Source organism: Sparus aurata, chromosome 8 (genome assembly GCF_900880675.1).
Source record: "Sparus aurata chromosome 8, fSpaAur1.1, whole genome shotgun sequence".
In the NCBI taxonomy this organism is placed as follows: Eukaryota; Metazoa; Chordata; class Actinopteri; order Spariformes; family Sparidae; genus Sparus; species Sparus aurata.
The window spans coordinates 4587776-4614229 of NC_044194.1; the positions used below are offsets into that span (position 1 = coordinate 4587776).

At 46.7% G+C, this 26454-nt stretch overlaps 1 protein-coding gene across 1 annotated transcript in view; it reads right to left on the reverse strand.

Moving 5' to 3' along the window:
* The window catches only part of mob2a (MOB kinase activator 2a), a 62157-nt gene extending 47906 nt beyond the window's left edge, over nucleotides 1-14251 (reverse strand). Inside the window, exon 1 of the mRNA XM_030424691.1 lies at nucleotides 13668-14251. Coding sequence (XP_030280551.1) covers nucleotides 13668-13684 — 17 coding nt within the window. The 5' untranslated portion in view covers nucleotides 13685-14251. The remainder of the gene's footprint in view (nucleotides 1-13667) is intronic.
* Between the last annotated feature and the right edge of the window lie 12203 nt (nucleotides 14252-26454).

Genomic DNA, 26454 nt, shown 5'->3' on the forward strand with positions numbered 1-26454 from the left:
GAGCTCATCGTGACTTTTCAAAATCTTACTCTTGTCCTTCATCATTTTTATAATTAAGACGGTTTTGGAAACGATACCAAAATGTTTTGTCTGCCACAAATTACCAAATTACTTTTCATGGTCCAACAGTTCAGCAGAAACAGAAAGACACAGCATGCCTCTCACATTTTAATCTGAAATACATCACTGACAGAATGATTTGGACGTGTCGGTGAGACGTCCTTCCTTCCTTTCTTCCTTCCCGAGGTTTCCTGGATTAAACTGCTGCAAAGTGAGCTGCTGGCCTCGCTCCCACGCCTGGACTCTTCATAATACGCTGTGTTCACAGCCAGTCTTCAGCAAAGCTAGCTTTTAACCTAGCTCCTAATGCTACCACACAGTTGGCTCAGTGTTAGCATCTATCATGAGCCAGCCAGCTCAGAGACCACCGGTGATTAAAAGGGGCTTTCAGGAAAGGTCACGTTCAGCAGGTCTACAGCTGGGAGCGCACAACAAAGGAGAAAAAGGCCAGCGTTGTGACATCACGCCAGACATCCACTGTGTTATAATGAAGTACAGTGTGCTGCGTGTGTGTGTGTGTGAATAGGTCGGCACACGGACAGAACGTGTTCCCCGGCGTGGCCCTCTGTAAGCTCGCCATCAGTCAGACTTATCCGTGTTTACACTCAATCATACACACACACGCACGCTTCCTCGAGGGAATATCAGAGGCCTTACAGGGGTCGATTCCTCTGTTGCACGTCTTGTGTTATTGTGTTGTGTCCGGCCTTGAGCCTCTCCGTCTCCCTCTCGGGAGGCCCGAGTCAGCAGCTCCCATACAGCGACCCTAACCCAGCAGCGGAAACCAGGCGACCCTGAGCACTGGCTCGCTCTCTGTTATCCCTTCGCCTTCATTCCAAATCAAACTCTTCCCTGGAAAACATCCCTCTCCTCCTCCACGTCCTTTTTTAGATGTGAAGCAGCTTGCAGAGCTGGCTTGTGCCACACTCACAAACTCGCACGTTAATGCTTAGCAGGCTGCGGCGGGCGGTCCACAGTAGTAGACTTTGTTCCATCTGCACATTTGGAGAAAGCAGAAGTTGCTGCCATGTAATATCTATTCTTTAGCTGTGTTTAAATATGTTGTTTAAGTCTAAACTGATGTTAGGGCGGAGTGGTTTGAAACAGTGGCTCTGCTGCGTGTGGATTTGGGTGTTTTGCATCAATTACACTTAAATCTACTCCTCTAAACACATCTTGTCCTAAGATCATCCCACATCAGAGCTATCTGCTCCCTCCCTCACTTGGCTTGTCATGGAGGCAGGAAGTGTAAGAGATGTACGGGCCATATGTGCGGATCAGAGCCATACGGCGGGGTTGTCAGCCGACACATATGAAACATATGGCTGCTGGTGCTGGCCTGTCAGCTATCAAGCCGGTTCTATCGCCGTCTCCCTCTAATCGTGCCGACTGCATTTGCTGCCGTTTAATTTCTCGCCTCCACCACATCCACATGTGCTGCTCGAGTGTTAACCACACATGCATGTACAGATACAAGATGAGGAGGTTTTGATGAAAACATTTTTCTCTTGTACATCTGCTTTTTAAGCTGCTGCTTAAGTTTCTTCCCTTTCTTTGTGCTTGTATAAACCTGTCCAACACACCTCACCACACCCTGCTCATGTGTTACAGGAACACCCGACACCCTTTAGTGGAATAAAGCCCATTATTCTTCCTGGATTTGGTTTTATTTTGTTTCCTGGTCCCTTCTTAACGTTAGTGAGCAGAATGATTAGTGTAATGTTGATGATCTGGAAATTCACCTTTCCCATCACTCAGTCATTTAACAAGGGCCTCTAAAAGACATAACACACATTAATGAGCTACAAAGTGAGGCAGGCACTGTACCCAGTTACAGTCATGCTGACCTAAAGACATTCGGGGTAAATGAGGCAATCAGGATGCACACGACCCATGACATCACCCTCTACTTCCTGTCCAAAGCTGCTAAACAGGAAGTTCACAATTGGGGGGAAAAAAAAAAAGGTCAAGAGCAGCTCCCCGACTCCTTTCTCCGGATACTGAATGAAAGCGTGCCTTCATGTTCACATCCATCATGTTTACTATGAGGGTTATCATTCCTTTCATTTTCCTGTCCTTTATTCTCCCGGTTACTCTCAGCATGGGGCGCCACCGCAACTCCTGTAATCCCATTTAGACAGGGTACGCATGGTGAAGGGGCCGATCCACAGATGTGCAAGCAAACACTCACAAGCTCGTACACGAAAATGCATCATCGCGCGCACACACACACACACATACACCTACGCATGTACAGAAGAGCCGGAAGGGGGGAAGGGGTGGATTGTTGATTAAAGAGGGATAAAGATAATAAGCAGGATTCTGAGGAAAGAAGAAAGTTTGAGAGGAAAACACGAGGTGGAGGAGGAGCGCAGCCTCGAGTACCGAGATGAACTTGGCTTCCTCAGGCATGTGTGCTTTGGAAGTGCGTGCATGTGTGTGTGTGTGTATACCCGACTAGCCTGATGCAACGCAGAGATCTCTAATCCAATTACAGTTCAGACCAGCCTAGCGGCCTAGCCTCAGCCGCCAAGGACAAACCTAGCGAGCTCACACCAGAGCTAGCAGCCCACCGGCTCTGCACAGATTTAGCAGCTCGCCCGCTCAGCCGCAGCCTCGCCCAAGGGTGCTGACCACATCTTGGTGAGAAATAAATAAAAACCCACCTAGAATTGAAGGCCTGCTCCTCCAAGACAAATTAGGTCTCTTATCTCACTGGTTGAGGGAGGAGGACCAACAGTTCTGCGGGGCAAACACTCAGAGTCTTGGTTTTAAAGTGTCGGGACTCAAAGCAAAGAAGGAATCCAATACGTTTCACTTCTCCATCCTTCATCGCTCCCTTTTTCCGACTTTCACGCGGCTCCAAACTCCATTTCTCTGTGTGTCGCTGGCGGCCTGGGCCCCTGCTGTTAAATCTCCCTCTCTGTCCTCTATTGCAGACCTCTGCTGTTTCTAATCTAGCTCTCTGACCCACGTTGCCGCTTCCCATTTATCTCCATATCTCACCTATCGCCTCCATGCCGCTATCGTTTCCGTCCTTCCCCCCGCTCTTTACCCGCACTTTCTATATTCTCCTGCTGCTCTACGCCTTATCAGGCGCCCTCTCTTCTTTGGTCCCTCGCTTTCTTATCCATTTTCAATTTGCAATCAGCTCCGGTAAACCCATCTGCCCGTTTTTTGTCTCTACATTTCACATTTTAACTCTCCGTCTCATTGCCTCGGTCAACGAGGTTACGTTGTCGGTCTCCTGTCTGTTAGTTAGCCAGATGACTGAAAAACTGATCAGATTTTAATGAAATTTGGTGGGAAATGTTGTTATTTGGTGCACATCACACTTCCCTGTCAGGATGAGTGTTATAATAGAGACGCCCTCCTCGCCTCTAATAGAGAGCGTCTCCACTAAAGTCAGGGGAAATTACCAAGCTTTCAAGAAGATAACATCAGCCTCTCATTGGTATCGACCAATGCGCAAATGACGCCAACCTTGATGTATTTGTATTATTTTGCAGAACGTGTACATTTTGAAAAGCCTTTTTCTGCAGCTGCCAGTCGACCATCACAATAAAAGTTTGTTCGTTCGTTCGTTCGTTCGTTCGTTCGTTCGTTCGTTTCTCTTCCGCTTATTCCGCGAGGGTTGCGGGATGTTGCCGCTTTTTATCCCCCTGAGGGGTTGCGGGGCTTACTGGGGCCAAATCCAGTTCTACTCATGGGCGTAGGCCAGGGTGCACCCTGAATGAGTCGCCAGCTCATTGCAGGACCCTTACTGATTGCAGTGGCTGCCCCACAGGGTGCCAACTGCGCATCAGGAGCAATTCTGGGGTTCAGTATCTTGCTCAAGGATACTTCGGCATGTAGCTCAGTCCCACCCCAGGGGAGCCGGAGATTCGAACCAGTGGCCTTCCGATCACTGGTCCACCAGCTCTACCCACTGAGCTACCGCCGCCCCTCACAATAAAAGTTGTCAGAATAAAATGGCTATTTTTATTGTCATTGAAAATCTATTAAAGTGAAGTTGAAATGCAGGATAGATTATTCTCTTCAACACTTCAAAGACGACACCGCTGGCTCACCGGCAGCCTGCAGCTGAACCTTCAGACACTCCTGTGTGCACGAGGGCGATCAGCTGACTGCTACTTGAAGGCAACTTCTACAGCACTGCAGATGTTGGGTGCATTTTCTTTTTCAGTGATCCTTTATTGATTTGTTTGGGGAAAAGGGTTTACTCGTGGGGGAAGATCTGAACTGAACAGAACTGATGACATTACCAGAGATCCTTCATTGATTTGTTTGGGAAGAGGGTTTACTCGGGACAGATGTGGGAAACAAAACTTTGTAACAAGCTGAACTTCTACCTTTTGTTGTGCATTGTTGAAACTGAAGGGGGGTACTTTGGTTGAACTCTGAATTGAATTGGGAATTGTTCGGACTTGCAAAACAAAAGATCATGGCGCTTCTGATATACCGATATCGTCAAAAATCTTCTATTGTGCATCTCTATTATAAAGTATATCAAACTTTGGGACCAACGAGCAGGGATGATAAAGTCCACGTATTTAAGGAAAGAGACGAGATACATCAGGTTCTGTCTGGTTCAGGAGAATCTCATTGATTCAACACATCATATGTTCACTTAGCAATAATGTAAAGCAGCACATTGCAATTTCCGAAAGAAGAGTCTCCATCTTTACGGGAAGGAACTGTCCAGGCTGGAGGATATAAGTGCTGGTCCAAGACCACACTTACAGTAGTTAGACAGATAATCACCAGCAGGACTTGCATCCATTTAAAAAATGCATCAGCAGAGCATTAAACCAGAACTACGGGGCTGATTGATAGGGTTAGACATCACAATGAGATTCTGTCTGGGAATGAGGCTCGTCTACTAATGAGGACGTCTGCTACTTTACATCGAAACGTTCAGAAGTCACCCTCTTGTAAAAACAATTTCACAGAAATCTCACATTGATTCCTGCCAATAAAGTGGGTGCATGTCCCCAGATCAAAATGTGGAGAGGTATCATTAAATGCAACATATAGCCAAAACTGAATGTGAAATACTGCAACCAGTCCTGAAATAAACGCAGCCGAGTGTTCTGCAGGGTGTCCCACGTGGGTGGACAGCAACAACAACCCTAAAACCTGCTGCGGGGGGGGGGGGGTCCAATTTATTTTAGCTGATCTTAAGACAGCTCTAGCTGGCAGCGCTCCATGACTATGATACTCTCTGACAGAACAGTAGCTGCTTCCAGGCCTGTGGAGGCCGGCGCTGCCAGTGGATGAACCAGTTAAGTCTGGGATCTGTGTGCGACAACATTGGTTTGAACTTATTGTCCTCATTTCACCAATAACAAGAGACGGAGGGGAAGAGAGAGAGCAGCTGATTAGTCGTGACTGTTCCTGTCCTCTGTCGGTCTCTTCCTTCCCCTCGCTTCACTCCGTCCGACGGCGGTGCCAGTTGTGTGCGCTGGGCAGGGCTGCCGAGAGCGTTACGAAAGAGCAAACACAGTCACAGCATGGTGCCAGTGTCCTGCCAAGTGAAATAGAGGCAACACACACACACACACACGCACACGCACACACACACACACACACGCTCTGACACCCGAGGCCATGCCAGGAGCAACACGATAACGGTGTGGCCCGAATGAGCGGAACATCTTTGAAGTGAAAGCGAGAACAAAATGCATCTCAAGATCAATCTCTCTCCAATATTTTCAGGCACGTTACATAAAATGAGGTCTAAGTGGTTACCTCGCCGTCCGCATCAGAGGCCGCTGGTTAAATGCGCAGCTGACATTGTGAAATGCGGCCTGTTCGAGCTTTTGAGTAGGTCATGACCCATTTGAGGAGGCGGAGAGGCTTCGCAAACACATCCAGCCTCAGGTATTGAGTTGGGTTGCATTTGCAGCCTCTTGGTCCATCACGGTATTGGGTTGCACTGTACTCACAGAGCATGCACTGTCCTCTGGCTTCTGAAACCTCATCTACTCTCAAACACACTGGCACCGGAAAAAAAACAAAGCAAAAACCCCACCACACCTAGCAAGGGTTTCAATCTCAAGTGCTCGCGAAAGTGCTTAATTCAGCGGCGCATGCATTTGGATTGTCCAATTATCCACTTATGCATATTCAGCGGAAGGCAAACCGCCGAGTCATTCTGGTATCACGTTCGTTTTCTGGGCCTCTCCGTGTCCCTGTCTCGGAGAAAGAGGAAGGGAAGACGGGGAAGTAAAGAGAGGCGTCTCCAGAGACAAACCAGAGGATACAGCCGTGCTCGCTCAGGAGTGCGTCTGTGTGTGTGTGTGTCTGTGTGTGTGTGTGTTCTTGGACCCGGGCTATTTGCCTCCTCAAGAAGGCATTCAATAGAGCCTTTATCTCTCCCTCAATGGTGTCCTAAAAACACTCCATGATACAGTATTGTGTCTTTCACCCTGGGGAGGGCTGACTTAACACTTCATCTTCTTCAGAGACGACGGCGTTTACTTTCACCAAATAACAAGACGCAGATCTTTATGTGTTGACTGCAAACACTGCTCGTCGCGGTCGTAACGAGATCGACCTCTTGCTCCAGGTGTCATCTTCCCGCGAAACCCGAAGTCATCGACACCTCTGAACTATGACAGCTGAGGCGACGGCCGCGCTGCTCACGACTCGTTCCGTCCTGCTGCCGCGGGAGAGAAAAGAAATCTGCTGCTTTTGCCCCAAAATGGAAAAGACGGCCTTGATGAGCTGTGACCACCAGCAAAAGTCAAAGAAGGCGGCTGATGTCACAGAGGGGAGCTGAGGACTTGTTTGTTTAGACTCTTGCCCCTCCAGCTCTGCTGTCCTCCCTCTGTCCCTCAATCAAAACCAAAAGCGAGTTAACACTTGTACAGTATCACTCTGCACATAGGCTGTCCTCCCACACGCTCCGCTCCGAACGCAGCCAACACCCCTGCTAGCTTTTGTTGTTAAACAGTTCTCGGGGAGGGCTGAGGCTGCCCCGGGCCTGTTCAGCGCTGCCTTGTTCTCTGCGGCGGAACAGTCCAGCTCGGGCAGCAGTCAAGCACGCAAACGTCTCTGCACATCAGCATCCCGAGAGAGGGGAGAGCGAGAGAGGAGGGGGGGGGGGCGAGAGAATTAAAGGGAGAGAGATAAACTAAGCAAGGGAGTGAAAGAGTGAGTCGGAAGGGTTGGCGGTGACTAAAATGCCCTTTCTGGGGAGTAAACAAACCATCTAGCCTTCCTGTCATCCAGCCAATCCCTCAGCACGGCAGCGCATCACGGTAGATGGGCCCGAGGCGTACCGCTGAGCCCGAGGCCCGGGCCCAGCTGCGTTAAAGCAGCGCAGAGTTGATCTTGGCTTCAATTGGGGGAAGAAAAAAAAAAAACGGAGGCACATGAACCGATGATGACAGAAACATTCATCTCCGTACGGTTGATTGCAATCCAACATAAACGCCTTGAAATAGCTACTGATTGTAATGTTTTATTCTGGTTGTTGATTGTGTGCCAGGAAGGCGGTTCTGAAGCTACTGTACGGGCTCGTACGGGTGCGTTTGAGGCTCCGGGTCTATTTTCTGCCCCTCGTATGTAGATGGAGGACAAACAGTCATTTACAAATCATGCAGTTCATCAGGATCCACTGTCAGAGCACGGAGCAGCTCGTGGATGAGAATAAAAACTGAACTGCATTGAATTCTAAAAGGAGTCGGGCTGCGACTAACCACTGCTTTCTTTATCGATTAACCTGCTGAATTAATCGCTTTGTGACACCTTCAAATTGCTTATTTTGTCATCTGTCTGTATAAAAAGATATCCAACACCATCAGTCAAAGAAAGTCACACCTAATGTGAACCCGGGTGCTGTATATAGCCGATGTCTGCTGAGACGTCGGGCTCGCTGCCAATCGCAACACGAGGTGAATTTGTAAAACTACACCACATTAAAAGGTTTGGCTGGCTTACATGGTCTTAAACATCTTGGCCTGGGGCTGCCTTCGGTGCGTGGTCGTAAAGCAACTTCAGTGTCGGACACGATAAATTGATTGGTACTGTGGGCTCTGACACACCAGCAGAAGCTTCCCTCCACTGCAACAGCAAGAAGCTAGTTAAGAGCTGTTTTCCCCCCGCTGATAAACTGACTGCTACGCTGCTCGCAGGTCAGTCCTAAGAAAAGAACAGTGTTGCAGAGAAACACAGCAGAGGATTTTAAAGTTAGACCAAAGCGTGTCAGTTTCCGTTCTCGGGCAGGTGACTGCTTTGAGATGAAGTCTGCTCGTCTGTCACAGCCTATTATCAGCGCTGCATCTGCGGTGCGAGCAGCGGAAGCAGCCACCTGGGCTGAGGTTGTGTGTGTGCGTGTGCTAACGTGTGTGCTAACGTGTGTGTGTGTGTGTAGATGGAAATAAGCCGGTGGGGTTGAATGAGGACAGGGCTGCAGTGTGCAAAAATCCCCATTGGGAACAGCTACATATACAAGGCAGAGCGTGTCAAAGGCACAAAAAGGATGTTAGTCAGACTACAACCACCTCCACCCAAAAATGCTCCCACTGACTTTCTCATGCTCGGTTTCAGGGACCACATGCAGAGATCGGTTGATATGCAAATAGAGAGATTTCTCACACTGATATTTTTAGATATTTGTTTTTACATTTTCGTTTGAAACACAGGTTGAGGGGAGAACCTCCAGTCAGGTACGGAACGGAAACTTCAGCTGTGAAAATCTCATTTAAAAAGGTTATGACAACCTGAATATGGAAACACACGAGAGGCTGTTGCATAATTTAATGCTGCTACAGGCGGTATATGTTATTATGTTATAGTCCTGACAAGCTTTTACTGGTTTAATGACTCAACAAGAAAGTTTCAGGCTCATCAAAGAAAATGAATGGGACTGTTAATGCAGGAACCCTTCACAACTTCTAACATGATCACACACTGTAACAGAAGATCATGTCTGACCACTAAGACTGTTCGGAGTGATTCGGAGAAACCGTCTCTACGATCCATGAGATGTTCCCTCTTGCGAGCATGTTCGTGGCTCACACAACCGTCGAGAAAAAGCAACAACCACAACGTGAGAGCAGTCACACGAGTGAACAGTGAGCGAGACACCGCAGCTCACATCTCGAGCCACATCGATGAGACCGACTGTCTCCACCGTAGAGGAAGTTCGGCCTGTAAGTAGTTGTTGTAAATTCCCCTCGTCTGCCTGCCATCAGACCAACATCACCTGACATCGTCTTCACTCTCGTTCTTTATTTTCAACGACTTTAGCTGACAATGTGAAAAGTCTAAGAGGAAGGGACGATAATTGCTGTAAGAGAGAGCAACTCAGCTGGAGACGTTCCTGCGTCAAAGGAATATTCACATTATTCAGAAACAAACCGCTCAGTGTTAATGTTTCCTTACAAGAATGTTTCTCAACGTGCCAAAACAGCTGATAGCACTTTTACCACCCAGATTCCAACACCTAAATCTGCGTATCTGCATATTTACTGACACCATGTACTGATCCGACAATAGTGACTTAAAGAATATAAACATATTGTATATCATTATTTCTGAACAGCTGTATATTACCAACTCTGTATGTGTGTGATATCATTTCTAAAAAGGCAAGCCTCTGGTTAAACCCCTTAGCAAAACAAGAATAAATACAGAGAATGAAAGCCTTCGAACTTCCTTTTATTCTCACCAAAAACTAATATCAAAACTTGTAAAGATGCTGACATTTGATTGGAGCTACACGGTTCACTTGTTTCGTATAGATATGGCTACTCGTGCAGAAAAACATCTCTTAAAAGGAGAACTTTGGCCGTTTTTAACTCGTATCCCTGTTGATCAAGGTCACCGAATGCTGTCAGTAGTAAAAATAATGTGAATTTCATGGATTAAAAATGGCCGAAGTTCTCCTTTAAGTTGTACCACGGCTGCTGGAGAGTAGAAGGTTGAAAAATACACATTTTTCACACCGGTTTTCATTCAGGTGTACCCAATAATACATCATGTAAAGAACTATAAACAGGAAAAAGAAGGGTTTTTCCTCCTTAAATCACATGCAATAATGAAATAATCTCCCTGCATCCCTGGTGATAATAATACCAACAATGATAAGTTTTATTTATGAGAGCTTTCAAGTCACACAAGGGCACAAAAATCCAGCAATCCAGCAAGATTGTTTGATCTAAAATCAGGACACATCAGATCAAATATTAAATAAAGATAACTAATAATCTGAAGGCAACTGAGCCAACTTTAGGTACTTTACAGTTTTTGATCATCTGCTCTAAAAACAACACTTTCAGAAACAGAGGACGAGAATCTAAAAAACAAAAAACAAGATCAGGAAGTCATCTATGACTGTTCATACTATTACTTGCGTGACTCGAGCGATCACGACACGCTGCCTATCTGACATTATGTGACAGGTGACGCAGCGCCGGCTCAGTGTACATTAAATCTGACTCTCTGCTCGGGTCAGGCAGCCTGAAGCAGCGCTCCACTTAGCTGCTGTAGTTTCCATTCTCTCGCTCTTCGTTCGGCATTACCGAGCCATCACTCAAAAGCAAAAGGGGATTAAACATCTGTCAAAGCCTGGCCCGTTTCAAACCAGCAGGAAAAAAGACACATTTAGGCGTCGCGCCTCTCCCCCACTGATTTCACGTACTGTCTGACTCTGAATGCGGACAGATGAGGTCATTCAGCTCCGCCAAAAGATAAATACGCCGCGCGCAGATACCGTAAATGGAGTCTGCAAACATACACCGCCTCACGTTTTTTTAGAGAGCTGAGGTGATGCACGTTTATATCAAGAGGTGATATTTGTAGCTTCCTGCTGAAACCACAGAGAAACGATTCTGTTCTCGTCGCCTTCCCATCATCGTCTCTATATCTCCTCTCCTCAATCCTTCTGCCATTAGTAGGCCGTCATGTGCTTGTCATCTGCTACAGACCTCCATTTGATTCCCTGGAGTTACATCCTTTGCCTCAACCACTCCACCCATTCTTCCCCACCTGCTCATTTCTCTATTTTCTCCCTAATCAACCATCAAGAGCATTCATATCCCCTTCCTCCATCCTCCATCCTTCCCTTCCTGTCCATCAGTCATAAACGTGCTGTCTGCCATCCCTCCGTCCCTTTCCCGTTATCAGTCTCTCATTCATCACGCCTCATTCATCCTTTCCCTCCTCTTCATCTGCACATTTCTCCCCAAATCAGCTGATTCCACCACTCCATCCCTCTTTCCTTCCATCAACTCTGAGCCCTCTCTCCCCTCGCTTGCTCCCCTCCGTCGGTCCTGGCTTCGGCGTCCTTCACCCTGGGTCTGTATTCAGAGTGATTACACGCTTGGTTAACTCATTCATGGACTCCACTCTGTCGGTGACGCACGCTGGACGCTCGCCCGCTCGCCTCCAATGCAACCAGCTCACGTGCGCACACCTCACCTGCATGTATAAACAACAGGCGACGTAACGCTTTAACACGCAGCTGCATGACTTGTTTAAAGGGAGACAGCACACGTAAAATAAAGATCTAACAACTTTCTTGAGGAGGGAGAAGGTGAATTAACAACTACATCTAGTCAAGTCCCACGATAACCCTGATTCTCTTCTACTTGTACGCGGTTCTTCGCTCTCCTCACCTCGTCTTTCACCGAGACATAACAGGGTGTTGCTTTTGAATTCCTGACAAATCACTAAGCAAACCAGTTTAGGTCTGACAGGACCGACTGTTGGGGCAAAAAAAACTGCCATTACTTCATGTGACTAACAGACAGGGAAAAACAAAAGGGAGCAGGAGGTTAAGCCCTATAAATCACATTTACAACGGCGAGCACTGATGCAACTTGAGACAAGTCAATGCAAGAACCAGTCAGCGAAAACCAGGAAAACAAGTGCAGGAGGGAGAGAAAACAAGAGAAAACAAGGCTCTCAGAGGGCGAACACCTTCACCAACAACTCACCTCTGTCAGGGTCTCGGATGGAACGTGTGGCAAAGAAACCCTGTTTTCTACATAATATGGAAATGTGTTTGTTGTAGGCCAATGCAAGCGAGACCAACACGATAAGTGTTGAATGAAGTAGTGCCAGCTGAATTAGTTTCGCTCACAAACCTCCCATTTAAAGAGTTTTGACAGAGGATTTTAACAGTTTTATAAGCAGGGATGAGTGTGCCTTAACTGATCAGACTTCCCTTCGCCTCTGGCTGATCTATCAGTGAAGTATAATCTCAAATATCCTGCTAACAGACCTCCTCGGGCCGAGGTGGGAGCTGGTAAATACTGGTATTCTGGTTGGGGGGGGATTGTGGAGGCACTGCTTCGTTATCTCTCAGCCAAAATGTCACGATGTGGAGAAACACCCCTGACAACGTGCCTCCACCCTTCCTGATAGCCAGTCTGCAAAAACAAAACCCTCGCAGTGACACACCTCACTGTGCAAATCCAAACCTGGTGATACGACAGAGATGTTGCTGATGTTCTCCTGTTTGGAAGTGAAACCCAGTCGGGCTTCGGGGGGGTGAAACTAAAGCTCAAAATGTTTTAAGATTTACGAAAGAATTGGCAGACGCACGCCGAGTCGCTCCTTTACTTACAGGCAAATACAACCAGACAGTCTGGTACCTTCAAGTTTGCATAGCAAATACACACGGACATGATGTGAGATAGAATATCTGAGTTCTGCGATTGCAAAAAACGGTGTTGGCAGGTTCCTCCGACTGATGTCACAGATTAATCTAGAACTCTGGCAGGTGTCAGACCGACACAGATGTAAACCAGCTCTCAAACAAAACTCAAAAAGCAAGCAGTAAGTGATGCATCATCAATGTCTGCCAGGTGTCACCTGCTGCACCAGGGCACAAAAAACACACACAGCCTGGAAACACAAACAGCTTATTTTGAGCTTCATTCAACACCTGCCTATTGTTTATTACTCATCCCCTTAAAAAGGTTTATATCTCACAAGTACAGTAGCTATACTCTCCATTATAGTGAGCCTCGTTGACACCTGAACCTCCCTCCTGTGTCCCACATTAGGTAACGTTCAGTTAGCATGAGTGCTAACGGGAGTTCCCATGATAGCGGCCAGCGCACCTTGCAAAGGAAATAAACGCAACCCGGGCAGCAGCCGCGTTAGCAGGACTTGACAGGCGGCTAACGGCTAGCAGCCCCATCCGCTCTGTTAATCATTCCTATAAATAAGTACAGCAAACTGGCCTCTACACTGATATTCTCACGACCTAATCTGGGCGCTGCCATCGTCGGCTAAATATCTGCAGGCCATAGAGATGTTTCCCCCCCCTTCCCTAAAAAAAAAAAAATACCGCCTGGCCCCCGGGTAACATTCGGCTGGTTTAACCGTTACAGCATGAGACCGCTGCCAAGCTAGCATCGCAGGGCTAGGCTAGGCTAGCCAACATGCTACCCGCTTGTGGCTAAATTAATGTGTTTTGAGTTGGAAAGCGAGCGTTATTCAACGCGACAGTGCACCTGTCCGCTGCTGGCTGTGGTGGTGTCAGGCACCGGGATGTGAATTTAGCAGCCGGCACCAGAAAAGCTGCGCAGTTGACCTGACATGGGAGAGTAAAGCTGGCTAGGCACGGTTAGCTGTCTGGTACTCACCCCATTAACCAATCCATGGCGCTGTTTGGGAGCTAGCTTAGCTAACGTTAGCTAGGCAGGGGATAAATCCACCAGGAGCTGGAGGCGACCCCCTAGTTTATCCAGCCACCACCCTCGCTGCCCTGGCTGCGTGGTACCCCCGAGTCCCGTCGCTCTCCCCGGGGCCCGTGTGTCTCTCTCCCAGCTGCTGGATCCCCGGCCGGTCAAACGCTGAAACGCCGCTTCAACTTGGAGCGATTGTCCTTGTTTTGATCCTCAGCTAGCTCGGATCATGAAGTGGCAGGAACGACAGTCCGATCAGTCCGTTAGCTGGTAGCGGGTGTGCAGCATTGAGTGACTTTGAGCACGAAAGGCGAGCGGAGGAGGAGAGCGGGGCAGCGGTGCGGGTCCGCCTGGAGGAGTCGCGGTGTCCGGTGCGTAGCAGTGGCGCCGAGTGAGGCTCGTCTGTTGGGATGCCGCTGGTCAACCCGGTAACCTCTGTCATGAAGCCTTGTATGGCTACCGTGCTAGCTGACAGCTCGAACCTCCACTGGAGCTGCTGCTGTCTGAGCGAAGTCTAAATCGGAGTCCGGAAGTAAACACAGACCCGACCCACTCTGTCTCTCCTGTGCGTAAAATGCGTGTCACGCAGGGCTGCTGTGTGAACATGGATGCAGCGGGATATGTAGTGAGTGTGGCCAAATATACTTGAATGACAAGATGATTAATGCACATGAGTTATAACATTAAATCTCCTGCAAGTGCATTAGACAAATTAAAATGTTAGTGGTGCAAAAAACAGGGCTGCAGACCCCCAGGAGCCCCGAATGTTAATTTTAGTCGTTTAATTAAATTCATCTGGGAATTTGCATAAAGAAACAGTAGAATATCCACAAAGGCAGGTCCTGCAGCATCAGCTACAATAATCATCTGCCCCTGATTTGTAGATTTTGGTGCACCGAGCGCCAACGGCCACTTAGTTTTATTGCATAGAGTCACATCTCAAGATCTGTGTTCATATTAAAGCTGCCATACACAGTCTGCTGTCTGTGTGCCTTTGTGCTTGATGGGAATCAGAGGCGACACAATGTACATGCTCAATGCACAGAGGTCGATTAGGTCAGTGGGGGGTCAACGGGGGCCACCGGGAGCCCACCAGTTTATCTTCTCGGTGAGCTTCCTGCAATTTTCATCATTATAACATACAGAATAGAAAAAAGAACCGAACCCGGAGAAAGTGTCATTGGAAGGCTGTAAATCTGAACGGGAAGGCGCTCGTGTGCACTGACCCTTCACTGGGAGCCTGTGCAGGCAGTTAGAGCGATGACAAACGCATCGCAGGCGAGATTGTTATATACTATCAGCAGTGCAGAGACAGAAGAGGCTGTGGGTTAACTGATGACCTGTTTCACTTTAGTTGGAGCTCATCTCTCCTGTCTTTATGTTTTAAAGGGGAAATGTGTGAGAATTTTATTTGAAAAGATTCAAAAATAAACTGCAGGAATCTGAGTAAATAGCAGTTTTGACATGATGATGTGTGTGTACTGTGCTGCAGAGATATCTACTGAGGTTAGCATGCTAACCAGCTAGCTCTGACCCATTCCAGACCAAAAGTCTTGTGCAAACATGCAGACTTAAGTCGAGCTGCGGTCAAAGCTCGATTAGGCCAATTTATTGGACTACTGTCGCTGTCCCAGTAAACAATCACCAGGGGAGAATCGATTTATGTCCGACTCCCCCCCAGCAGGCGGCTAGTTGCTACTCGACCTTCATCCGGTTGACCTATTACGTCGCACACCAAACGAGTTAAGAAGCGTGAAACAAGCTGCACACATGAAAACAAGGTCCAAGAATGTGTATTTCTTTCTCCAGCACTCGCCATGTTGACACCTGCGTCGTCCTCCTCTTCTTTTGTGTTTCCTGTCTTCCTGCAACAGATTTATGCCGTGGACTACTTCGGTGCATGAGCAGAACGTCGAGGTCCAGTTCAGGTCCGACTACAGCGTATACATGAAACAACTTCAACTTCAACTTCCAGCAGCATCATCTGGGTGTGTTAGTCTGACATTCCCCTGGCTCCCAGTACGAACCGCTAGCTGCAAGGCTAACTGAGCTAAGTAGCTAAAGGCAGCTACAGTTAGTAGTTTCATTTGTTTTGAATAACAAGTTGCCAAGTTCTTACATATTGCATCTTTAACGTCACTTCATATCAGTCACACTGTGGTTAACAGTTGATGAGGAGAATTGATCAACAGGAAATTAGTTTGCAGCTACTGTGATAGTCAAATAATCCTTTAAATCACATATCAAGCAAAATTCCCAGATTAATTCTGTGTTATTTTAATAAAAAAACACAAAACTGTGCCAGTTTGTGACGCTCTGACTAGAAACATCGCAATCTGGCAGGAAGGCTCCGCAGTGGGTGATTAAACCCGCCCAGAACATCGTTGGTACCCGTCTACAGAGCATCAGTGGCACCAGTGCATTGAGGTGTTCACCCTAAATGATCCAGAAGTATCCGCTGCTGAACCTCCGGACTACAGAGCAGCTTCTTCCCTCAGGCTGTGAGAGTCCTGAACTCATCCTCAACACTTCAGAGAGGTTTTCTGGTGTTTCATGAAGGAGCTAAAACTTGCATTTCATCGTGACAAAATGTGCTGAACCCATAACTGCCACATTAATGATAAAGAGAGTCAGCTGAGGTCCTACAGGGAAGCGTTGTAATTTTGTATCTGCAACCTGGAAAATACAAAATGAGATTAAGTGACCACACACTGCTCTTCATCATTTGCCTTTTCTTTTCAGTGTGGAGGTTATTTTGGTTCAGGAACATTTTTAATCCCGTCGTTCATCACGTTCCCCTGCTTTAACCTCGACCCCTTGACCATTCCCTCTAATGGCTCCTTCCTCTCCGTCCAGTTCCTCTCCTCTTTTCTTCCATTTGCCTCTTTAAGAAACCCATCAATCAGACAGATGCCGTCTGCATGCATACGATCAATATCTACTTTGCCCTACAAAAAAGACTGCTCCTGTCGGCCTCTCTCTGAGAGACCATTAGAGCGAGACTCGTGGACGTCATCAAGTCCCACCGCTGCTGTCTTCCTCTTTCTTTTTCTGTCTCGCCCTCTCCTCACTAACTTCCTCCTCCTCGTCATCCTCCCCTGCTCCACTCAGCATCCTCAGGCTTCTATAAATAACAGTAGCACACAGGTGACAGAGAGGGCATCCAGAATGTGAGCCCTGTTAACAGGAGGCAGAGCCACACGATTGGCCGGGTTGTCCCTCCAGCGCCCTGTTGCCGTCCAATCAGCTCACGGTAAAGGAGGAGTCACAGCGATGATTGACAGGACGCTGGTGGAGTGTTTTGGGTGTGATGTGGTTCTGTTCAGCGCCACATGAGGGCGCTGTGGGATGTTTGTTGACGCGACACTGAATTTAGTCTCAGCTGCACAGTTATAAAACAGTTCTGTTGTCATTGTTGGAGAAGGAATGAAGGGTTCAGGGATGTGTGGCAGAAGATTTCACTCAGGGACAGAACAGAGAGAGTCTCTGTTAAAGATGCCACAGTCACAGCAACTTATTCTAACTAATACACTGGTTTTGGATCAGGCCCTTTAAATGATAAACAACAAAATGTTTATTTAATATCAAGAGGTCACCAAATGGTATGAGAAAAGGTTTGAAATGATCAAACTTAGCTTAGCTTCACAGCTTCGATTAGCAACGATCAGAAATGAAAAACGTCCGACAGTGAAAGATGTTTTTCTGTTTTCTACTTCAAGTTCCTGAGTACATTTACTCAAGTATTGTGCTTAAGTTCAATTTTAAGGTATTTGTACTCGAATATTTACATTTTCTGCTACTTTATAATTGCAGCATCAGAGCCAAAGTGGCGTATCTTTAAATCAAATGAGAAAAAAACAATCTGTGCGTGACTTTGTGCCTTGCTCAAGAGTCTGTATGGACATTTAATGATGGTCAGTTTTAGGTTGCTGGTGTTGTCAACACTGTCACATCCTCCTCCATTAACTCTCTTTGACCCCCTCACTGTTTATGATCCTCCAACAACATTTGCTGCTGCTCGCTCTCCAGAGACCTCAGATTAGAGCGGTGAACTATGTTTACCGCTCACAAGGATATAAACCGCGGTGTGTTTTTTCAGAGGGGCCGGCTGGTGCCAGAGATGTGCTCTGTGGGAAAACGAGCCGGGCTCTTGGTCAGGTGCTCGTCTGAGTTATCCAAGGTCACTTCCTGAAATCCATCCGCCCGTCAATACTGAGCCATTCAGGGGTCGATATGTTCCCTTCCACATCATCCCGGCCGACGCAGTGCGAGCGTCAGCGTCGGCTCATTCAGTCCATCTATACAGCCCAACATAACAACCCTCCAATAAATGAGATCATTGTAGTGAGAATGATAGGAAAGTGTTAGTCTTATGGTGTCATGGATGCATGTTATAAACTGTATTTTATGGACAGGAGCCATGGGAATAAATAAAATACACATAACAGAATCATTCTATAGGACTTTTTAAAAGCATACACAGCTCATAACCTTAACCAGCCAGCACGGAGTCATTACTGATGCCTTTAATAACACCTGTGCTTTTCCTGCTATCACATACCAAAATATCAATTATGAAAAACAGACAGTCTCAACAGAAATGGCACATCGTGAGCCACATACAGGTGTGACATGACTAGTGTGGTGGGTGGTGTTACCTGCTGTAGCTCCACGGAGAAGGTGTCAAACGTCTGTGCTGGTCACAGATGTTGCGTTCTGTGCTGTTGATTGATTTTACAGTCTTTTAAAGCCCCTTGTGTCGAGGCCAGTATGAGGGAAGTGGGAGAATCCACACTTTGAGATAACATTAAAGGAACAGTTCACCCGAAATTGAAAAATTCAGCCTCTATCTACTCGCCCTGATGCAGATGGAAAGTCAGGTGAAGTTTCGTAGTCCACAAAACATGTCTGGAGCTTCAAAGCAAATTATCGTTGCAGCATTCTCCCGAACAACTAAAGTAGATGGGAACTTGCAAACAACATGAAATGCCTCCACACAGTTTCTCCTGACCAATCAATGTCTTCCGAAGAAACGAGATCCCTGATACACACTTTTTCAAGCGGAAAAATCTCCACTTCAGCTACCAATCTTAAAGTGTTAGGTTGCACCCTGTCTGAAAGGTGTAAATAACATATTTGCAAGTATATGTAGGATCTCTGGCGACTTAAATTATGGCGGACGGCTTAAAAAAGTGTGTAAATAACATTTTTTTCAAATCTATCTGGGATCTTGTGGCTTTGAAAGACATGGATCACGCAGGAAAAACAGTTCGGAGGCATTTTATGTTGCATTTTTAAAGAAGGCCTCATCTACTTTGGCTCTTCAGGAGAATGCTGCAACTCTGATTCGCTGTGAAGCTCCGTAAATGTTTTGTCGACTACGAAACTTCACCTGAATTTTTATGGTGAGATAACGACTGAATTTAATTTTTCAGCTGAACTGTTCCTTTAATGTCTCTGTTGCATTCACGTGTCCATGTGAGTCACGGTGGATTTTATAATTTACACCTGTGTTATTCCTGCTGCAATACATCAACACACACACACACACACACACACACACACACACCACATACCAGCAGATCAGCTCAGCGCTCAGACTGAGTGAGGTATTGGCTGCACCGTGACTGATATGATTTATTCATTGCTGGCAGCGGTAACTCAAAAAGCCATTAGGAGGCATTAAAACGGAGACACCTCACATTACTCTTGCATGAATAATAAATGTTTCATAGATGCGATGAGGAGTGTCCGCGCATGTGCATTGGCGCGTTTACATAAATTGCGCAGAAAGTAGACGTCACATGTGTTTTGTTGCATAAACAGGACAGATTTTATACTTTATTGCAAGCTTAAACTTTGTGTTTTGACTGGAAATGTTTAGGTACCAGGCTGGAAAACAAAGCTCCAGATCAGCACGCTGCCTGACTGAGTGAGAGATTATTATGATGATAAACTTCCCTGCTGACAGATTTGTGTGTGTGTGTGTGTGTGTGTGTGTGTGTGTGTGTGTCGCAGACTTGTTTACAGTCTGATCTCATCGCCGATGGATTCATTTCCAGTTTCTCAATAATGATCACATCATATAAGGTGATGATGATAATGGCCACTTGCATGACTGGGTTTCATATTGTCGGCACCGCCAAGTCTGTCTGCCTGTGTGTCGATTCAGTATATACTCTAATGTGTGTGTGTGTGTGTGTGTGTGTGTGTGTGTTTGCTCTTGCGCTTGTGTCATTGCTGGCTCCACACTGACGGCTGATGTCTTGGCGTATGACTCAGTCTCAGCCACATTACTCATGTCTGCAGACCTACCTGGCTCCAGCGCTCCCATCCTAGAGCGAAAGGAGAGGAAAGAAGGGGATGGATGTGAAAACTGCAGATGATGGTTGAAGGAGAGCTGAGAGGAGATGTAACAGATTTAAGCAAAAAAAAAAAAAAAAGGCAGGGAAGTGAAACCAGAAGGGATTGGTGGATGGAAGGCACTCAGAACCATTAGGGATTCTCAAACGAGGGAAGTAGGAGAGGCGGTGCTGCAGCATCCAGCTCACAACAACAACAACAGCAACAGTAATTAACAGTTTCAATGCAATAACATCTCTATGCACACAGTGATGCAGCCCAGCCCCCCTCCTCTCTTTCTCTCTCTCTCTTTCTCTTTCTCTGTGTTTCAAGCAGATCAGACATGAAGTCATTTTCAGCCAGAAGCAACTCAACAGAAATAGCTTGCATGTGGCTCTGAGGTCATGGGCAGAGAGGGGAGAAATGATAACAGAGCAGCAGCCACAGACACTGTGTGTCAGCAGCGAGCAGTCTGCTGTGTGTGTGTGTGTGTGTGTGTGTGTGTGTGTGTGTGTGTGTGTGTGTGTGTGTGTGTGTGTGTGAGAGAGAGAGAGAAAGATTCAGTCTTTGTTTTAGCAACATACAAGTCATCGTGTCTTTGTGCTCGTTGGACCGGTTCACCAGACCTAATCGTGGACGAGTGTTTACAGTGGAGATGGAGCTTTTGCTTTCGTGACTCTGTTGTTGTTTTGTGTCTGTAACTTACAACAATTTAAGTATATACACAAGTTATAAATGAAAATGTGTTACAGTGGGATATAAACTGCTTTATTCTCTAAACAGACGCGTGATTGTATAGCTGCCATATTGGCACGGTGCCTCCTAACACACATCTCCCGTACTTTGATGGCACTTATTTGGTCTCTAGTGCTACCATTCTGTCATACCACTCTACGGTTTATGTAGAAAACTGATTTAAAAAGACAAATCCCTGCGTAGATTACAGACTTATCATTCATTTTGCAGTTTAATGAAAGAGGAGAGAGAGCGAGAGTGTGTTTACCAAGTGCTTTACATGCAATAAAGCAGCAACACGTAGTAAAAAAAAAAAACAGGACAGCAAATAAAACAGACTAAAGCCTGAAATGCGGGTGTGTGTCGAACTATTATAAAATAGGAATAAAAGGGAATAAGGGGCAAAAAGAAAAAATATAACATAATAAAAGAGAGTTTTATGGGAATGATTCAAAGGATGGAACTGATTTCTCAAGTCCAATTCCCTCAGGCGGGCTGGTCCAAAATGTAAGACGCCCTGACTGAGAAAGCATCGTCAACACTTTGGTTCTGAGCCACGACCGAGGAGCGACCATGCGGGCCCTGTTTGAGGATCTGAGGCTGTGTTCTGGCTCTCAAGGCGTTACGAGGTCTGCAGCATGGGTGCATAGTGCATACTGCAAAGTTTCATTTCTATAGGACAGAAAAATCAACAGTATTCTTCCTAATCAGAGGCAAGTTTTACCCATAATCCTTTAATAATGAGCGCACTTTCATGGCCAGTGCCACAAAAAGAAGCTCACAACTCATCACTCCTTCAAGAATTAGCTTCAATTTAAGGTATTAAGAGCAGGAAAGTATTTAACTTTTCCCAGCAGAATCTAAAAAACTGAAAAAAAAAGAAGCAGTTACGTTGCTTAATGAGTTTGTTTGGTTCAGAGTCTGAGGAGAAGTTATTCACACTTATGTGTCACAGTCAAAGCCCGTGATTACAGCAGGCTAGCTGTCCTGCTGGGTGAGGCAACGTCTGACCCGGTGTCAGCAGCGCCACATCCACCTGGAGCTCCGTCCTCTTCACTGGTGGTCCCGGATGTGGTGGTTTTCGAGGTGCAGACGCTGAGATATGGGATATGCACTCTGTGTTGGAACAGCGTGTGAGTGTGTGTGTGTGTGTGTGTCGACGCATTGACGGGGTTTGGACCTGGGCAGAGAGTGCTGATGGGGCTGATGCTGAGAGAGAGAGAGTTGCAGTTTGTTCCACCGTCAGAAAGACAGAGACAGATGTCAGCAGGACCAGCTGCTTGAGTCAGCACTTTGAACATACGTACACACACACACACACATGCACGCACACACATTCACAGCAGAGAGTGTGTGTGTGCCTGGCTGTTACACACAGGAAAAGAAAAATGAAGACACACACATTTCCTCTTTGTCCATTCTTTAAGTTTCAGGAGCTAAGCGAAACCCGAGGACTGACTGGACTGACGCACATTCCACTCGACCCGCGGAACAAAAGTATCGATCGCCTCTCACCTTCCTGTCGTGGGGACAAAGCCGACGGCTGCCGAGGTTTGACTGGAGGCCAGCAGTAGGTGGCAGCAGTCAGTTACACAACACCTGACTGAGGAGAGCGTGTGTCTGCTCTCTGAGGCTGATCTCTGCACAAATCAAACCTGTGCATCACCTTCACAGATGGAAACACACACTGAACATCTCCGCGCTTCATGAAAAAAACCAACAACAGACCAACACTTTCTGTTGTTGTTGTCGATCGGAGAGGCTCAGACGGCGCAGTCTTCTCCCTCCTCGCAGCCTTTCTTTGTTTTCCAGTGATTTGCCAGTCTAGACACCCCCTCTCGTCTTGCCGTAACGCTGCGGTGTGTAATACGCAGGTGGCCATGACAACGCTAACTGCATTAAGCTGGATTACCTCGGGCCTGCTGAGCCTCAGAGCCAGCCAGGGATTCCTCCTCACCACAGGCCTCACACACACACCAAACTCCCGCCTGCTGCAGAAAATGCACTAACGGCCCCCCTGCGTTCATTTATTTAGCTTGTTCCACTGTGATGAGTTTGTAATTCACGTAGAAATTAAGACAGAATGTGCTTATGTGTGTAGCAGGGCTCTCGTTGGCCTGGCGTGCAGGATGAAGGAAACTACCACGGGGTCGTCCGGCCTCGGAGCCCACAGAGCTCAAGTTTTTTCCTGCCCCGGTTGCGTGAGAGATGGATAAGGATGAGAGAGAGGTTAAGGGAGGAGGGAGACAGACAGAGAGGAATAGTAGGACGAGCAGGCTGCCAGACTACAGGGTTATATAAGGACAAGAGTTTTTTTCCATGGAAAAAAAAGGGCAAGAAATGCTGTTTGGAGGCAGTCATCTTCGGTGACGCGTGGAAAAGTGTGGAATGCTGTGCTGACGCAACTTTCGAGCAGTAAATGTGTCTAATGAGTGCGTTTGACATGAAAGTGTGCCAGAAGGAGCAACGCTGGAAGAGGCAGAGGAAGAAGAAGAAGAAGAAGAAGAAGAAGAAGAAGAAGGGCATGTTGTGTGAAACTATGTGTGTGCGTGTGCACTTTGGACGAGAGTGCGAGTGGAAAAGCAGGACGAGTGCCGTCGCCTGCTGACGTAACAGTTCCTAACTGTTTCCATATAGGCGGCCTGGGAGCAGGCGCCAGGCAGCCCCTCAGCGTGGATACGTCTGGTACCCATCAACCAATGAGAGAGGGAGGACACGCACTCAGACACACACGCACACGGTTACACATATGCAACACACAATTCGTGCATACACAAAATGTGTGTTTGAAATTTGAATGAGCCCTCGCTGGCACGAAATGCCAACAACATGCCGATGCAAAACACAACCGCTCATTCATTCATTCATTCATTCATTCATTCATTCACATACAGTTTGTATCCACATGTACACACACACACACACACACATGCAGATGCAGTCACATTATGCCTGCACACTGTGTGGGGAAGCAGCAAACAATCACACACAGGTGACACCATAAATAAAAAACCTGCATGCATGAGATCACAAATACAGACTGGAGATGAAACAATCAATCAGCGGCTTAATTGACAGACTGATTGACATAATCAGCAGGTGTTCTTACAATTAGTTGGTCGTTTAAATGTGTTTTTCTGTCAAAAATTTACATTAAAATATGAAACATTTTGTTTTGTACTATTGGTCAAACGACTCAAGACATTTAACGGCTTTAGGACATCGTGTCGACATCTTTCCTCGTTTTCTGGCATTTTATAGACCGGACAATCGTTTGAGTGATCAGTATTAATCAGATTAATTGATTGATTGAAAATAAGAGTATTTTTGCCTACATGAGACTTTTTGCATCACTCCTACTCACCTGTATCTACTGAGGTGAGCACACAGCATCACACATCCATTCACAAACACACATTTGCACTTGCTTATATTTGCATGCAAAATGTAAATAACTCACGAAAACCAGTGCTGATTGTGAATGAACACATGTAAGCTGTTTCACACACACAGTCACTTTGTATCAACACGCTCCACATTTGCATTCCTCCGTGCTGACTCAGAACACATTTTTAATTATTGCTTCACGCAGACGTTAAACTTACAGCGTGTTTCGATTTGGTGGAAAAAGCAGAGGAGAAGTTCTGTAAATGAAAATTGCCTCAGGAAGCTATTTTTAAGGCCTGTGGAGGAGTTCAGCACACCGGCAACAAGAAACCTGCGTGGAAGTGCAGACTTCAGCACAGCGGCGGGGGAGACTGTAGACGGGCAGGTTACCCGAGATGCAGATCCATATAATACGAGCTGAGGGCACCTTGAAAAACACACACACACACACCTACACACACACGCACACACACCTACACGCACAAACTCAGAGGAAGCATATTGTGAAAGGATTATCCTTTATGATCCAGGTGATAAACACACACAGACATGCTGGGCTCCAGTTATGAAGAATGATAATGAGAACGTAGGATTTACTGGTTGTTCCATTCACATGGTGGTCTTGTCATCGGGGGAATTCCCTCGACGCTCATAAAATAAAGATGCACACACACACACACACACACACACACACACACGGTAGAGCAGTGGGCCTCAGCTGGAGATACTGGTAATGCCATTACCTCTGCCTGTCTCCTATTGGACGCAGCGAAACGCTCATTAAGACACAATTGTGCTCGCTGAAAAAAGGCCAGGGGGCCGTCTGGTTCTGGTTCTTGTGTCATTGTGTTTGTGTGTTTTGTGTTCAAAGGATTTTTTCCTCATCTTCTCCACCGCTGCTCCACCTTACCTCACCCTTCTGTCCCAGAACAACATGCTGGCTGTGTTCTGGTGGTTAGATTGAACCAACCGGCGGTGCCTTTCAGGATGGGGTGCTTTGTTTTGCAGGGAGATGTTGTTTGATTGCGCGAGGTGAAATTCCACCGTGACATCATGAAACCGAAAACTGGCTTTGTAGTCGAGCCCACATTGAGGGGACTCGATGAATTGGTCCCCCCTCCCTCGGCCCTGCGCCTGCCCGCCTCTGGATTTGGACGGTGTTTTTTTTGTAACATCGGTGTACTCCGTGTCCTCTGAGGGCAAATACTTCTCTTTGTCTTCCTCTTTCTCACACACAACACGCTACATCACCTCATTCTCTCGTCCCCTGGAGGTGAGCGCTGTTCAAACACATCACATCATTTGGCAAACACTGCCGCCCTCACCGGCCGCCCTCCCGCTCCTGCGCCCACGGCCACAGAATGAGGAAGAGGTGGAGCGTGGGGAGCGGGAGGGAAACACCTGAACACACCAGCCGTGTGTGTGTGTGTGCGTGTGTGTGTGTGTTGGGCGTGAGAAGAGGAAGCATCAGGGCTAAAACCAGACACTGAGTCAACCTGAGAGCAGAGAGGACAAAACACGGTGACGCTGCTCAAAGACATGTTTTTGCATATATTTCCAAAAGGTGCTTTTCTTTCCCCTGTGAGAATAAATCCCCAATGAAAGACCAACCTATCACCAACCTGTGGCTGCCTGCACATATAAGCTTGTAAGTTAGCTAGTAGCTGTGAGACATCTTTGTATTTCTTTCTTTGGAATCGTGACTAACAGCCAAGATTGACTTGCAGAACATTTTCAGGGAAATGCAGCCTTTATATGTTGGAGTGAAGCACTTTGCCACTTTGTTATTGTACTCTATTACCTTTACGAAGGAAATGCCCAGCTGGAAAAACCAGCTTAGACCTGCACCAAAACCAGCACCAAAACACAACACATGCTGGTCTCGCTGGTGACCAGGAAGACCAGCATATGTTGTGTTTTGGTGCTGGTCTAAGCTGGTTTTTCCCTGAGGTTAGCAGGTTAGCTTCACTTAGCTGAAACGGCTAGCTTGGCTACATCCATCCCCATATAAAACCCCAGTTTTTATTTTATTTTAACAGTCTTTACGTGTATTATTCAGTGAGCTTCGGGGGTAGATAGATGGATGGTAGGTAGATTTTTAACTTATGAACAAACCCAGCAGTGCTAGGCTAATGCTAGCTGTTCCTTGTCTCCAAGCTATAAGCTAATCTTCTCGTTGTGGAGTCATATTTATGCATTTATTTTAGTAATGTATGATTTTGAATTCAGGGCTTTTACTTGTTTATTTCAACAGAGTCCCATGAGATTAATACAGTTCTTT